This window comes from Arachis ipaensis, chromosome B08 (assembly GCF_000816755.2).
Source record: "Arachis ipaensis cultivar K30076 chromosome B08, Araip1.1, whole genome shotgun sequence".
Taxonomy (NCBI): Eukaryota; Viridiplantae; Streptophyta; class Magnoliopsida; order Fabales; family Fabaceae; genus Arachis; species Arachis ipaensis.
Genome location: NC_029792.2, coordinates 60,644,469 through 60,657,115, shown reverse-complemented (window position 1 = coordinate 60,657,115; position 12,647 = coordinate 60,644,469). Strand labels below are relative to the sequence as shown.

Genomic DNA, 12,647 nt, shown 5'->3' with positions numbered 1-12,647 from the left:
ATCCACTCAGCAACAGACAGAGAACTCTGAACAAAATACTTCTAATCTAGCAAACTTAGTCTCTGATCTGTCCAAGGCCACTGTAAGTTTCATGAATGAAACAAGGTCTTCCATTAGAAATCTTGAAGCACAAGTGGGCCAGCTGAGTAAAAGGATCACTGAACTCCCTCCTAGTACTCTCCCAAGCAATACAGAAGAGAACCCAAAAGGAGAGTGCAAGGCCATTGACATAAGCGCCATGGCCGAACCTGTGAGGAGAGGAGAGGACGTGAATCCCAAGGAGGAAGACCTCCTGGGACGTCCAGTGGTCAACAAGGAGCTTCCCTCTGAGGAACCAAAGGAATCTGAGACTCATCTAGAGACCATAGAGATTCCATTGAACCTCCTTATGTCCTTCATGAGCTCTGATGAGTATTCTTTCTCCCAAAGCAGAGTCAACCAAAGCCCCCACAGTCAAACTCTAAGTTTGGTGTTGGGAGGCCACAACCAAACTCTAAGTTTGGTGTTGAACTCCCATATCCAAACTCTAAGTTTGGTGTTGGAGAGTCTCAACAAAGCTCTGCACATCTGTGAGGCTCCATGAGAGCCCACTGTCAAGCTATTGACATTAAAGAAGCGCTTGTTGGGAGGCAACCTAATGTTTATCTAATTCTTATTTTTATTGTTTTTCATGTTTTCTTAGGTTCATGGTCATGTGGAGTCACAAAATAAACAAAAAAATCAAAAACGGAATCAAAAACAGCAGAAGAAAAAATCACACCCTGGAGGAGCATCTGTCTGGCGTTCAAACGCCAGAACAGAGCANCTCAAAAATTCAACATCTCTCTCCCACCCAATCCCACCCATATGGCCGAATACACACTCCCATCCATCTCCTCCATATCTTCTTCTTATTCTTCTATTCTTTCTTCTTTTGCTCGAGGGCGAGCAACATTCTAAGTTTGGTGTGGTAAAAGCATATCTTTTTTGTTTTTTTCCATAACCATTGATGGCACCTAAGGCCAGAGAAACCTCTAGAAAGAGGAAAGGGAAGACAAAAGCTTCTATCAAGGGTCAATAGCTCAGTGGTAGAACATTTGACTGCAAATCAAGAGATCCCTGAGATACCTCAGGGGATACATTTTCTTCCACACAATTATTGGAAGCAACTAAGGGTGGAACATCAAGAGCACTCCATCATACTCCATGAAATAAGAGAAGATCAAAAAGCAATGAGGGAGGAGCAACAAAGACAAGGAAGAGACATAGAAGAGCTCAAGAACATCATTGGTTCCTCAAGAAGGAAACGCCACCATCACTAAGGTGGATTCATTCCTTGTTCTTATTTCTTCTGTTTTTCGTTTTCTATGTTATGTGCTTATCTATGTTTGTGTCTTCATTACATGATCATTAGTAGTTAGTAAACTCTGTCTTAAATATATGAATGTCCTATGAATCCATCACCTTTCTTAAAAGAAAAATGTTTTAATTCAAAAGAACAAGAAGTACATGAGTTTCGAATTTATCCTTGAACTTAATTTAATTATATTGATGTGGTGACAATGCTTCTTGTTTTCTGAATGTATGCTTGAACAGTGCATATGCCTTTTGAAGTTGTTGTTTAAGAATGTTAAATATGTTGGCTCTTGAAAGAATAATGACTAGGAGACATGTTATTCGATAATCTGAAAAATCATAAAAATGATTCTTGAAGCAAGAAAAAGCAGCAAAGAACAAAGCTTGCAGAAAAAAAAAAAAAAGGGGCGAAAAAAAAAAGAATAGAAAAAAAAATAGAAAGAAAAAGAAAAAGCAAGCAGAAAAAGCCAATAACCCTTAAAACCAAAAGGCAAGGGCAAATAAAAAGGATCCCAAGGCTTTGAGCATCAGTGGATAGGAGGGCCTAAAAGGAATAAAATCCTGGTCTAAGTGGCTAAACCAAGCTGTCCCTGACCATGTGCTTGTGGCGTGTAGGTGTCAAGTGAAAACTTGAGACTGAGCGGTTAAAGTCAAGGTCCAAAGCAAAAGAAGAGTGTGCTTAAGAACCCTGGACACCTCTAATTGGGGACTTTAGCAAAGCTGAGTCACAATCTGAAAAGGTTCACCCAATTATGTGTCTGTGGCATTTATGTATCTGGTGGTAACACTGGAAAACAAAGTGCTTAGGGCCACGGCCAAGACTCATAAAGAAACTGTGTTTAAGAATCATCATACTGAACTAGGAGAATCAATAACACTATTCGAAATCTGAACTTCCTATAGATGCCAATCATTCTAAACTTCAATGGATAAAGTGAGATGCCAAAACTATTCAAGAGGCAAAAAGCTATAAGTCCTGCTCATCTGATTAGAGCTAAGTTTCATTGATATTTTGGAATTTATAGTATATTCTCTTCAGTGCACTTGCTGGTTAGTTGTATCGAAGTTTTGACAATTATGAATTAAGATCAAAGCACCAAGCTTTGGAGCCATTACCAGGGATTGTTCGAGCCTGGACATCACAATTTTGTGCACCACAGTGGCTCTAATCTGGTGTCCAACAATCTTACCGAAGGACAGTCAAGCAACAGACCGCCTCTTTTCAATGGGAAAAACTATACCTATTGGAAAGAAAGAATGAAGATCTTTGTGCAAGCAGTAGACTATAGACTTTGGAAGATCATCTTGGAAGGCCCTCAATTTCCAACTAACACAAGTGCTGAAGGAATAGTCACTCTCAAACCAGAAGCAAGCTGGACTGAGGAAGATAGGAAGAAGGTGGGGTTAAATGCCAAGGCAGTAAACCTGCTCAACTGTGCTATCAGCTTCGAGGAGTACCGACGGGTATCACGATGCACAACGGCAAAGGAAATCTGGGACAAATTGCAAATCACTCATGAAGGAACCACCATTGTAAAGAAGACTCGGACAGATATGTTGAACAGAGAGTATGAAATATTTGCAATGAAGGAAGGAGAGTCTATTGATGAGCTGTTTGAACGATTCAACATCATCATTGTTGGCTTAGATGCTCTGAGAATTACATATCCTGATTCTGTGCTTGTGAGGAGAGTGCTGAGATGTCTCACAAAAGAGTGGGAAACAAAAGCTTTAATTATCTCTGAGAGCAGTAGCTTAGACTCCATGACTTGTGATGATTTGAGAGGAAACTTTCTTGCTTTTGAAAACACCTATTTGAAAAAAGATTCAAAGAAGAAAGGAATTGCTTTTTCTTCTATGACTAACCCTCTGGATGATGAATCCAGTGATAACTCTTCTGAACATGAATTTGTGTTATTTGCCAAAAAATTCAGGAAAATGATGAAGCTCAAAGGCAAAGGCAGCAGTTCAAGGAAAGGGAAGAAAGACCTTAGCAAAGTAACCTGTTACAACTGGAAGGAAATAGGGCATTTCAAATCTGATTGTCCCAAGTTAAAGAAGGAGGAGAAGCCAAAAAGAGGAAAGAAGAAGGGACTGATGGCTTCATGGAAAGATTTGGAAAATGACTCGGATGATGATGATGAGGAATCCGAGACCAAGTCACAACCTTGTCTCATGGCAGATCACATAGATCAGGTGTGCCTAGCATCCAAACGGAAAGAAAATATGTAGTATATGGATAGCGGATGCTCTAGGCATATGACCGGAAAGATAACCTTCTTCATAAAGCTTGATGAATATGATGGAGGACTTGTCACGTTCGGTGATGATGCAAAAGGAAAAATAGTGGCTGTTGGGAAAGTTGGTAAAAATTTTTCATCTTGTATAAATGATGTCCTTCTTGTAAATGGCTTGAAACATAATCTGCTTAGTGTTAGTCAATTGTGTGATTTAGGTTTTGAAGTTATTTTTAAGAAATTTGTATGTTTGGTTGTTTGTGAGAAAACTGGGGATATTTTATTTGAAGCTAAAAGATGCAATAATGTGTATGGGTTAACTCTTGAGGACTTAAAAGAATAAAATGTAACATGCTTTACATCCCTTGAATCTGAAAAATGGCTATGGCATAGAAAGTTGGGTCATGCTAGCATGTACCAAATTTCTAAGCTAGTTAAGAAAAATTTGGTGAGAGGAATTCCAAATATCAAATTTGATAAGGATCTTACTTGTGATGCTTGTCAATTGGGCAAACAAGTAAAATCTTCTTTTAAACCAAAAGATGGAATTTCTACTAAAAGGCCATTGGAGATGTTACACATTGATCTTTTTGGTCCTACAAGAACACAAAGCTTAGGAGGTAAACACTATGGTCTTGTAGTGGTAGATGATTACTCTAGATTTGGTTGGGTACTTTTTCTTGCTCATAAAAATGATGCCTTTCATGCTTTCTCAACCCTTTGCAAGAAAATTCAAAATGAAAAAGATTTAAAAATTGCTCATTTGAGAAGTGATCACGGAAGAGAATTTGAAAATCAAGATTTTGAAAAATTCTGTGATGACTTAGGAATTTCTCATAACTTTTCATGCCCTAGAACACCTCAACAAAATGGGGTAGTTGAGAGAAGGAATAGAAGCCTTCAAGAGATGACTAGGGCTATGCTATGTGAGAATGAGATTCCTAAATTTTTATGGGCTGAAGCTGTGAACACAGCATGTTATATTTTGAATAGAACAATCATTAGAAAAGGTTTAAAGAAAACACCTTATGAGCTATGGAAATGAACCCTTCCAAATCTTAAGTACTTTCATGTTTTTGGATGCAAATGCTTTGTACTTAACAATAAGGAAAACCTTGGAAAGTTTGATCCAAAATCCTATAAAAGAATGTTTGTTGGATATTCCACCACAAGCAAGGCCTATAGAGTTTATCTCAAAGAGTATAGAACTATAGAGGAATCCATACATGTTACTTTTTGTGATTCTAACTTAATTCCCAGTACTGTGATAGATAATGATTCAGATGGTAAAGAAGCTGGAACAAGCAAAGAAAATCCCAAATCTGTTCAACATGAAGAATCTGTCAGCCCAGTTTTGTCTCGTCAGATTGGAGGAGATATTTCCATTTTGTCTCCTGAGCAGGCACGAGAAACTGAAACAGTGAGACCACCAGAAGTTCATCAAAGCTCAACACTTGTCTGAAAGCCTAGAGAATGGAAGTCTATGAGGGGTTATCCTCATGACTTCATCATTGGTGACCCCTCTCAAGGTGTAACAACAAGATCCTCTACCAAAAGGCAAACCGAACCTAGCAACTTTGCTCTCTTGTCACAAATGGAGCCCAACAATGTCAAACAAGCTCTTGAAGATCCATCTTGGGTCAAGGCCATGCAAGAGGAGCTTGCTCAATTTGACAAGAATGAGGTTTGGACACTAGTACCTCATCCGGATGGTAAGAAGATAACGGGTACTAAATGGGTTTTTAAAAATAAACTTGGTGAGGATGGACAAGTTGTTCGTAACAAGGCTAGATTAGTGGCCCAAGGTTACGATCAAGAAGAGGGTATAGATTTTGATGAGTCTTTTGCTCCGGTAGCTAGAATGGAAGCAATTAGGTTGCTTCTTGCCTATGCTTCCCATAAGGGTTTCAAAATGTTTCAAATGGATGTTAAATGTGCTTTCCTTAATGGCTTTATTGATAGAGAAGTGTATGTGGCACAACCCCCCAGTTTTGAACATAAAGATTTCCCAAATCATGTTTTTAAACTATCTAAGGCTCTTTATGGTCTTAGACAAGCTCCAAGAGCTTGGTATGAAAGGCTAAGTGCCTTCTTATTGCAAAATCATTTTCAAAGGGGTACCACCGACACTACTTTATTTATTAAAGCATCTAATGATGATATACTCCTTGTTCAAGTTTATGTTGATGATATTGTATTTGGATCGGCCAATGTATCCTTGTGTGAAGAGTTTGAAAAACTCATGACTAGTGAGTTTGAGATGAGTTTAATGGGAGAGCTTACTTTCTTTCTTGGCCTCCAAATTAAACAAACTCCTAGTGGTACCTTTATTCACCAAGGAAAGTATGCAAAAGAACTTATCAAAAAGTTTGGCCTAGAAAATTTCAAATCAATGGGTACACCAATGCATCCTAACACACAACTTGAAAAGGATGATGATGGCCAAGATGTGGATGAAACAAGGTATAGAGGAATGATAGGTTCACTCATGTACCTTACCTCCTCTAGACCGGATATTGTTCAAAGTGTGGGTGTATGCTCAAGATTTCAATCTCACCCAAAAGAATCACATCTTACGGCTGTTAAACGCATCATTAGATACATTAAGGGAACTTGTGATTATGGCTTGTGGTATCCTAAATCTGATGAATTTTGTGCAGTAGGGTTTTGTGATGCAGATTTTACGGGAGATAGAGTGGATAGACGGAGCACATCTGGCATGTGTTGCTTCCTTGGAAGCTCACTTAACATGTGGTCAAGCAAGAAGCAAGCCATAGTGGCTTTATCCACAGCTGAAGCAGAATACATTTCTGCATCTGCATGTTGCTATCAATTAATTTGGTTAAAAACACAATTAGAAGATTACAAATTAAAAATCAATAGTATACCCTTATTTTGTGATAATATGAGTGCTATAAACATTTCAAAAAATCTTGTTCTGCACTCAAGAACCAAGCACATTGAGATAAAATATCATTTCATTAGAGAACATGTGCAAAAGGGAACTATTGATATTCAATTTGTAAAATCCGAAGATCAACTTGCGGATATTTTCACTAAGCCTCTCTGTGAAGACAGATTCTGCACCTTGAGAAATAGTTTAGGAATGATAGAATTAAGTTCTGTTGAAAATTTGTGAATTTTTTTTATTCTGTTTGTTTTTGTCTCGTAGGAAATCAGGAGAAAAAATTGAGGACGTGATGAACTGGCACTGATACAGGGGGAGACAGATTCTGATGATCATGGGCCCAACCAATTTCTTTTACCCACTCCATGACTCTGGACCGTTTGAGTTCTTCATCATACTTTTTATTAAAAATAATAATAATAATAATAATTTTTGGAGATTATCACATCATATCTTAATAGGGGAGGATAGTAGAAAAAGAGAGTGACTGATCTAATGATACTCTGAATTTTCTGATGTTTATTGCCTGCCAATTTTATTTGATCTGATATGTTGGCTGAACTTTATGTTGCTGGAAATTTTTGCTTGATTGAATTGTTTGGCAGAAAATATTTTTGAACATGTTGAGTTTTGGTTACCTGTTGCTGTTGCTGAATGCTCTGTTATTTTGCTCTATGTGTATTTGACTCAGAGGAACTATTTTCATGTGTCTTGGATGACTGTACCAAACTTAACTCGATGCTGTTTTATTTTATGCTTGAATTATTATGGATTGCATTGCTTTATAGGGTCCCTCCTTGATGACAAAAGGGAAAGAAGAGAAAAAGGGCTGAATTGAAACTGTTATGTTTCATTAACTTGTTTTGCTTTGTTTTATGCTCTGATCTGGCTCTGTTTTGAGCACCCTGTGTTAGTGGATTAATTTCGAGTTGAACTTTGATTGTCATTTACTCAAATGCATGTGTGCTGACTGGACCATTATGTTTTGGTGAAAAATAAATATTCTGCCTTTTTGTATGTTGTTTTCATTTATTTTGCAAGCCCCCATTGATGACAAAAGGGAGAGAATTGGCTGAAAATTGAAATCATGAAAACAGGAAATGAAATCCGTGTGGATTTATGATTATCCTTGTTATAAATATTGTGTTTTGATGATATAATAATTGTGATGCATTTTTTTGAGTATATGGCTGCCTGGTTATTAATTGGTTGTTAACATGTATTCTTGTGATGGATTTATCTTGATGAATAAGCTTGCTACGAGTGGAATAGGAATGTTCTGATTCATCTTGGTAAACATGTTTGCTGAATACTTTTTTTGGCAGTTCCTTTAAGCATTGGGTTTGAAAATAAATGTTGAAAATTGCTGTGATCATGCCGTGATTAAAAATATTTTCTTACCATAAGTATGTTGCTCTGAGTTGATTTGAAAATATTTTTAAAACAGCAATTTATTTTCAAAGATATTGTTTGATTAACTATGTTGTGAGTTTGAGCAGAAAATCAATTTATGATATCAAATGAGTCTTGAATATCATCCAAATCTGCTCATAAATCAAGCATTTAGCATCATGTAATGAATATGCTAAATAACATTGTTACTTGAAGCTTGATTAAAATGTTACAGGTTGGTGCTTCCCTTGGTAACAATGGTATATATTAAGGGGGAGACATGTGATAACTTGAAAGGGGAAGAAATTCAAAATTCAAAGGGAGTACTCCTTACTCATTCTTAAATTTCTTTCCATTTCAATTTTAATAATGTTTGTTATCAAGGGGGAGATTGATGAGTTTGGAAAACTCCAATTTAATTTTGATGATGACCAAATATTATTGAAATATTTAATTATAAAATTATTAATTTGAATTTCATTAAACATATGTTGATTAATAATTTTGTTGTGCAGATTTTGTGTCGGGCCGAAAAAAAAAATAGCAAGCCCAATGTAGAAATAAAATTCAGCCTTGTGCAAAAATATATCTAAGAATATGTGGCTGAATTTTTTATTGTGATAGTTGAGTCAGATTTAATAGTGTAAGCCCAAATCAATTGTTGGTGCAAGACCAAATAGGTTGGTCCAAAATTAAAAAGGAAATGGAACCAAACGGTTAAGCTATTCTTTTATCATCATGGTGAAATCCAATTTTTATTGTATAGCTGCATGTTTCCACGGACACCAATCTCTCACTAAGGAATGGATTTCAAATTTATTCAATTGTGTTTAATGTCTTGGAAACATAAAAGAGAAAAAACAAAGTGATTTGATGGCATTGATGGAAGTCTACACGTTGCCACACAAAGCATGAAAAGTTGCACCTAATTTAATTTATCTTGATATCACTCATAGCTTTGCTTTTCTTTTCTCTTTCTCTACTCTTTCTCTTTCTCTCTTCGGTTATTACACAGAAAATATTGGTAGCCATGGAAGCAAAAATGAGCTACCGAAAGGAAGAGAAAGCAAGCCTAAAGACCATCACAATGATGGCAAGAAAACATACTAAAATAAAAATGAGCTGTGGCTAAGATTATCACTAAATATGGATAGATTTGGTGAGGTAATCTTGAGCTCTTCATGCTCAAAAAGGAAGAAGATAATTCGGCCAGCAAGGAGAAAATCTTGGAGGCATGGCTTGTCTTTGATTCTGCTCAACCACCACAGGAAGTAGCTAGAGTGGCGAAGTGATGGAAGAGGCAGAGATTGAAACAGATGAAGCCATCATCATCATGAAGCATCAAGGGCTAGAAATCCATCTTGGAGAGCAAGCCAAGGATGGAGAACTCGGATTGATGAAGAGTGATGACCAAGGAAGGACTAGAGGTAATTGCATGTTGGTTATTGCATGGTTATCTCTTCTCTCTCTGTGTGGCCGAACCGGTTTCTTGAAGGAAGAAGAAGTTGGCTTGGGTTTTTTGGCTTCAAGTATGGAGGCTTCTCTCTTCTATAAAAAGGGGGAACAACCACTGGTTGGAGCAAGGAGTTAGAAGTAAGCAGTGAGAGTGCAAGGCACAGGATTCTCAGAGCTACCTTCCCTTCTCTTAGCCACTGAAACCATCAATTTTATTAGATAAACTTTTATTTACCTTTTATGGGTCGTTATTACAGAAACAATTGAAAAGTGAAGCAAGCAAACTTGTTATATGACCATTAGGTCCTCAAACCTACTCTGTTCCTAAGAAGTTCTTCCTCATCTCCATAAAAAACCCAAGGACCTTTTGCGAGTCAGGGAGAGACATGGAAACACTTTCCTTTTGCATGCACCTCTTCGCCCAAGCACAAATCTTAGGGAACTCTTCTTCCATTTTGAAGTTCCCAACAATCTCGTAGATTTTGAAAAAACTATAGTATGGAGCAAATGCTATGTCCACAAAATCAAACTTGTCTCCTCCAAAATAATCCTTGTCACCCAATTGCTCCTCCAACAATTTAAGGGCATCCAAGAATTCTTTCTCTGCAGATTCTTTTTCTTCTTTTGTCGCAAAAGCTAACTTCTTCTGAGCAGGGAAAACCTATTTGACATTGTGAGGATTAACACACTTGATATATTACATCATATAAATGCAAGAGATCTGTATGACAGACAAATTGCAAATGATAAGTATTAACACACTTTTTGCCTATTTTCACATAGATAGGATGTTTGCAAATTACGTAGTGATAGATCATGGATCAATCACGCAAGATTAAAATCATTATAAAAATAATTATAAACGTACAAAAAAAACAATACATTATTTAATAGACGAACACTTACATGCAGTGTAATCATGTAAAGTTAAAAGTGGTTAGATAATTTAACAGGTTTGACTAAATTATTATCTAACAATTCTCAACTATCAACTTCACACGGATACAACTATATGTACATTTTTACCTATTTAATATTATCCAAATTAAATGCAATTTCTACAAAATAAGATATAATTAGTCATTGCCAGATATTTTAGTTCGGTCAAATTTTTATTTGAATTGAATTAGTCTAGATATTTTGACTTGTGTGAATGGATTGAATATGATGCGTACCAAAAATCAAAATGAATAATGAAGATAAATCATTATTATGTTATATATATAGTGTAGGATGTTAATGCCTTTAGAAAAAAATAAGGACCCTAAAACATAGTCAGCCCAAAATCTAGCCTGAGCTCTTTGATAAGGATCAGAAGGCAACAAAGGAGATCTATCATTCCACACTTCATCAATATATTGAACAATATTTAGAGACTCGCAAATAGATTTCCCATTGTGGATAAGAACCGGTATTTTCTTGTGAACCGGGTTCATCTCAAGGAGAAGACTGCTCTTATTCCTCAGGTCTTCTTCTTTGTACTCATACTTAATACCCTTTTCAGCAAGTGTAATCCTTGCCCTCAAACCAAAAGGGCTCGACCAAAAATCAAGCAGAACCACCTCATCAATTGCCATATTGAAGAATATGAACAAATTTTAAGAATTGATCAATGTGAGAATAAGTAGAAGGGTTTTATTTCCACTTGCAAACACTACTAGTCTTAGGATGTTGATTTATAAAGGGAATTACTGTATGTATGTGAATGCATGGCGTGAACTTTGGAATATGAAATTGTATCTTTTATAAGTCAATGAGTGCTAATAATAACCAATAAGATGATAGATATGTCGGACTTTGCTACTGCTTCCACAGATAAAAATCTTCCGGCTCCTTTTGTATGTTTTGGTGTCCTGTTGTTACAATGCAAGATGGTAAATTCTATGATATCTATATATATATATATTCTATGCTAGGATTCTACAGTCAGTTGATTTTTCGAAGTTCTATGCTATGTTTTGGTTACTAAAACTTAAGAAATTAATTAAGGCTAATTCTTAGGTGTAGATTATATATATATATTCGTTAGATGAGTCTTTAAATGACATCTGTCTCCTGAAGGGACAAAGACTACCCTTGGTATAGACAGGGCAGCGTGGTTCAGGAAAAAATGGCCAGGCCCCTCGTATAAATTTTTTTTTTTTTATTGAAACAAAATAAGCTCAACACACTAATGTGGAGCAACTAAAGAACCACAAACAATTCGTAAAAGCCATAAAACTCCTGTTTCTTCCGGCAACACCATCAACCACCAAACGAATCACTCTCGGTCCATTCATTGTAGCTCTGAACCGTCTTTCTGATGACGAAATTCATACTTGTTTCCTGATTATTAAAATCCTAGCATTGCGTTCCACCCAAATGTTTCAGATCACTGCAAAGAACCCTGGTAACCATTTCTTCTGATCTTGTTTCCGCTTATATCTACCGGTCCACCGCTCAAATAATTCCCTTATGGTACCAGGAATAGACCACACCTCCCCAAACGACCTCAACCAACTGCACCACACCTGCCATGTTAGCTCACAGAGGAGAAATAAATGCTCCACCGACTCTATCTCCTTTTTACATAGTACACAAAGATTATCACTGGGCCTAATAACGCCTAGTCTACTTAACCTCTCCTTAGTATTCACTATACCAATAAGCACAAACCACCCAAAAATCTCAATTCTCGGCGGTACTACTCCTTTCCAAACTGCACTAGTGAAACTGTAGCTTGTTATCTCGTCCGACAGAGACTCCAATTGTAGGACCTGCACAACAGACTTGGTAGAAAAAACCCATTTTCTATCAAACTTCCACACCAAATTATCATCTTTACCATCTGACAACTTCACAGGCCTTAACCTCTCGTGAAGTTAGTGGACTAGGTCCAGCTCCCATTGGAACAGCTTTCTCCACCACAAGAAGTTCCATATCCACTCAAACCCATCCCAAACACCAGAATCCCCTATCATGGATCCTTGCTGATCCGAAATAGAGAATAGTCTTGGAAACGCCACCTTCAAGGGGCCGCCTTGCAACCAGTTATCTTCCCAAAATAGGGTACTCCTCCCATTCCCTACCTCCATCGCCAGGCCAGTAAGCATTTTGTCTCTTATCCTCTGCTCTGTTATATTTAAATGACATATGTCCTTCCAGGGCCCTCCTTTAACCGGTAGTTTCTGATTTACTAACATTACATCAGGCTTCAGGTTGTTACACGAGCATACAATCTTTTTCCATAAGGGGCACTCCTCTTTAGAAAATTGCCACCACCATTTAAATAAGAGCGTTGTGTTCCGAAGCACCGCATCCCCAACCCCCAAACCCCCAGC

The 12,647-nt window shown here is 37.1% G+C and overlaps 1 protein-coding gene across 1 annotated transcript in view; it reads right to left on the bottom strand.

The window, feature by feature from the left end:
• Window positions 1-11,068, bottom strand: part of LOC107611081 (probable glutathione S-transferase) — a 15,288-nt gene extending 4,220 nt beyond the window's left edge. Inside the window, exons 1-2 of the mRNA XM_021109472.1 lie at window positions 10,599-11,068; window positions 9,539-9,988 (exon numbers count right to left, since the gene is read on the bottom strand). Coding sequence (XP_020965131.1) covers window positions 9,641-9,988; window positions 10,599-10,904 — 654 coding nt within the window. The 5' untranslated portion in view covers window positions 10,905-11,068 and the 3' untranslated portion in view covers window positions 9,539-9,640. The remainder of the gene's footprint in view (window positions 1-9,538; window positions 9,989-10,598) is intronic.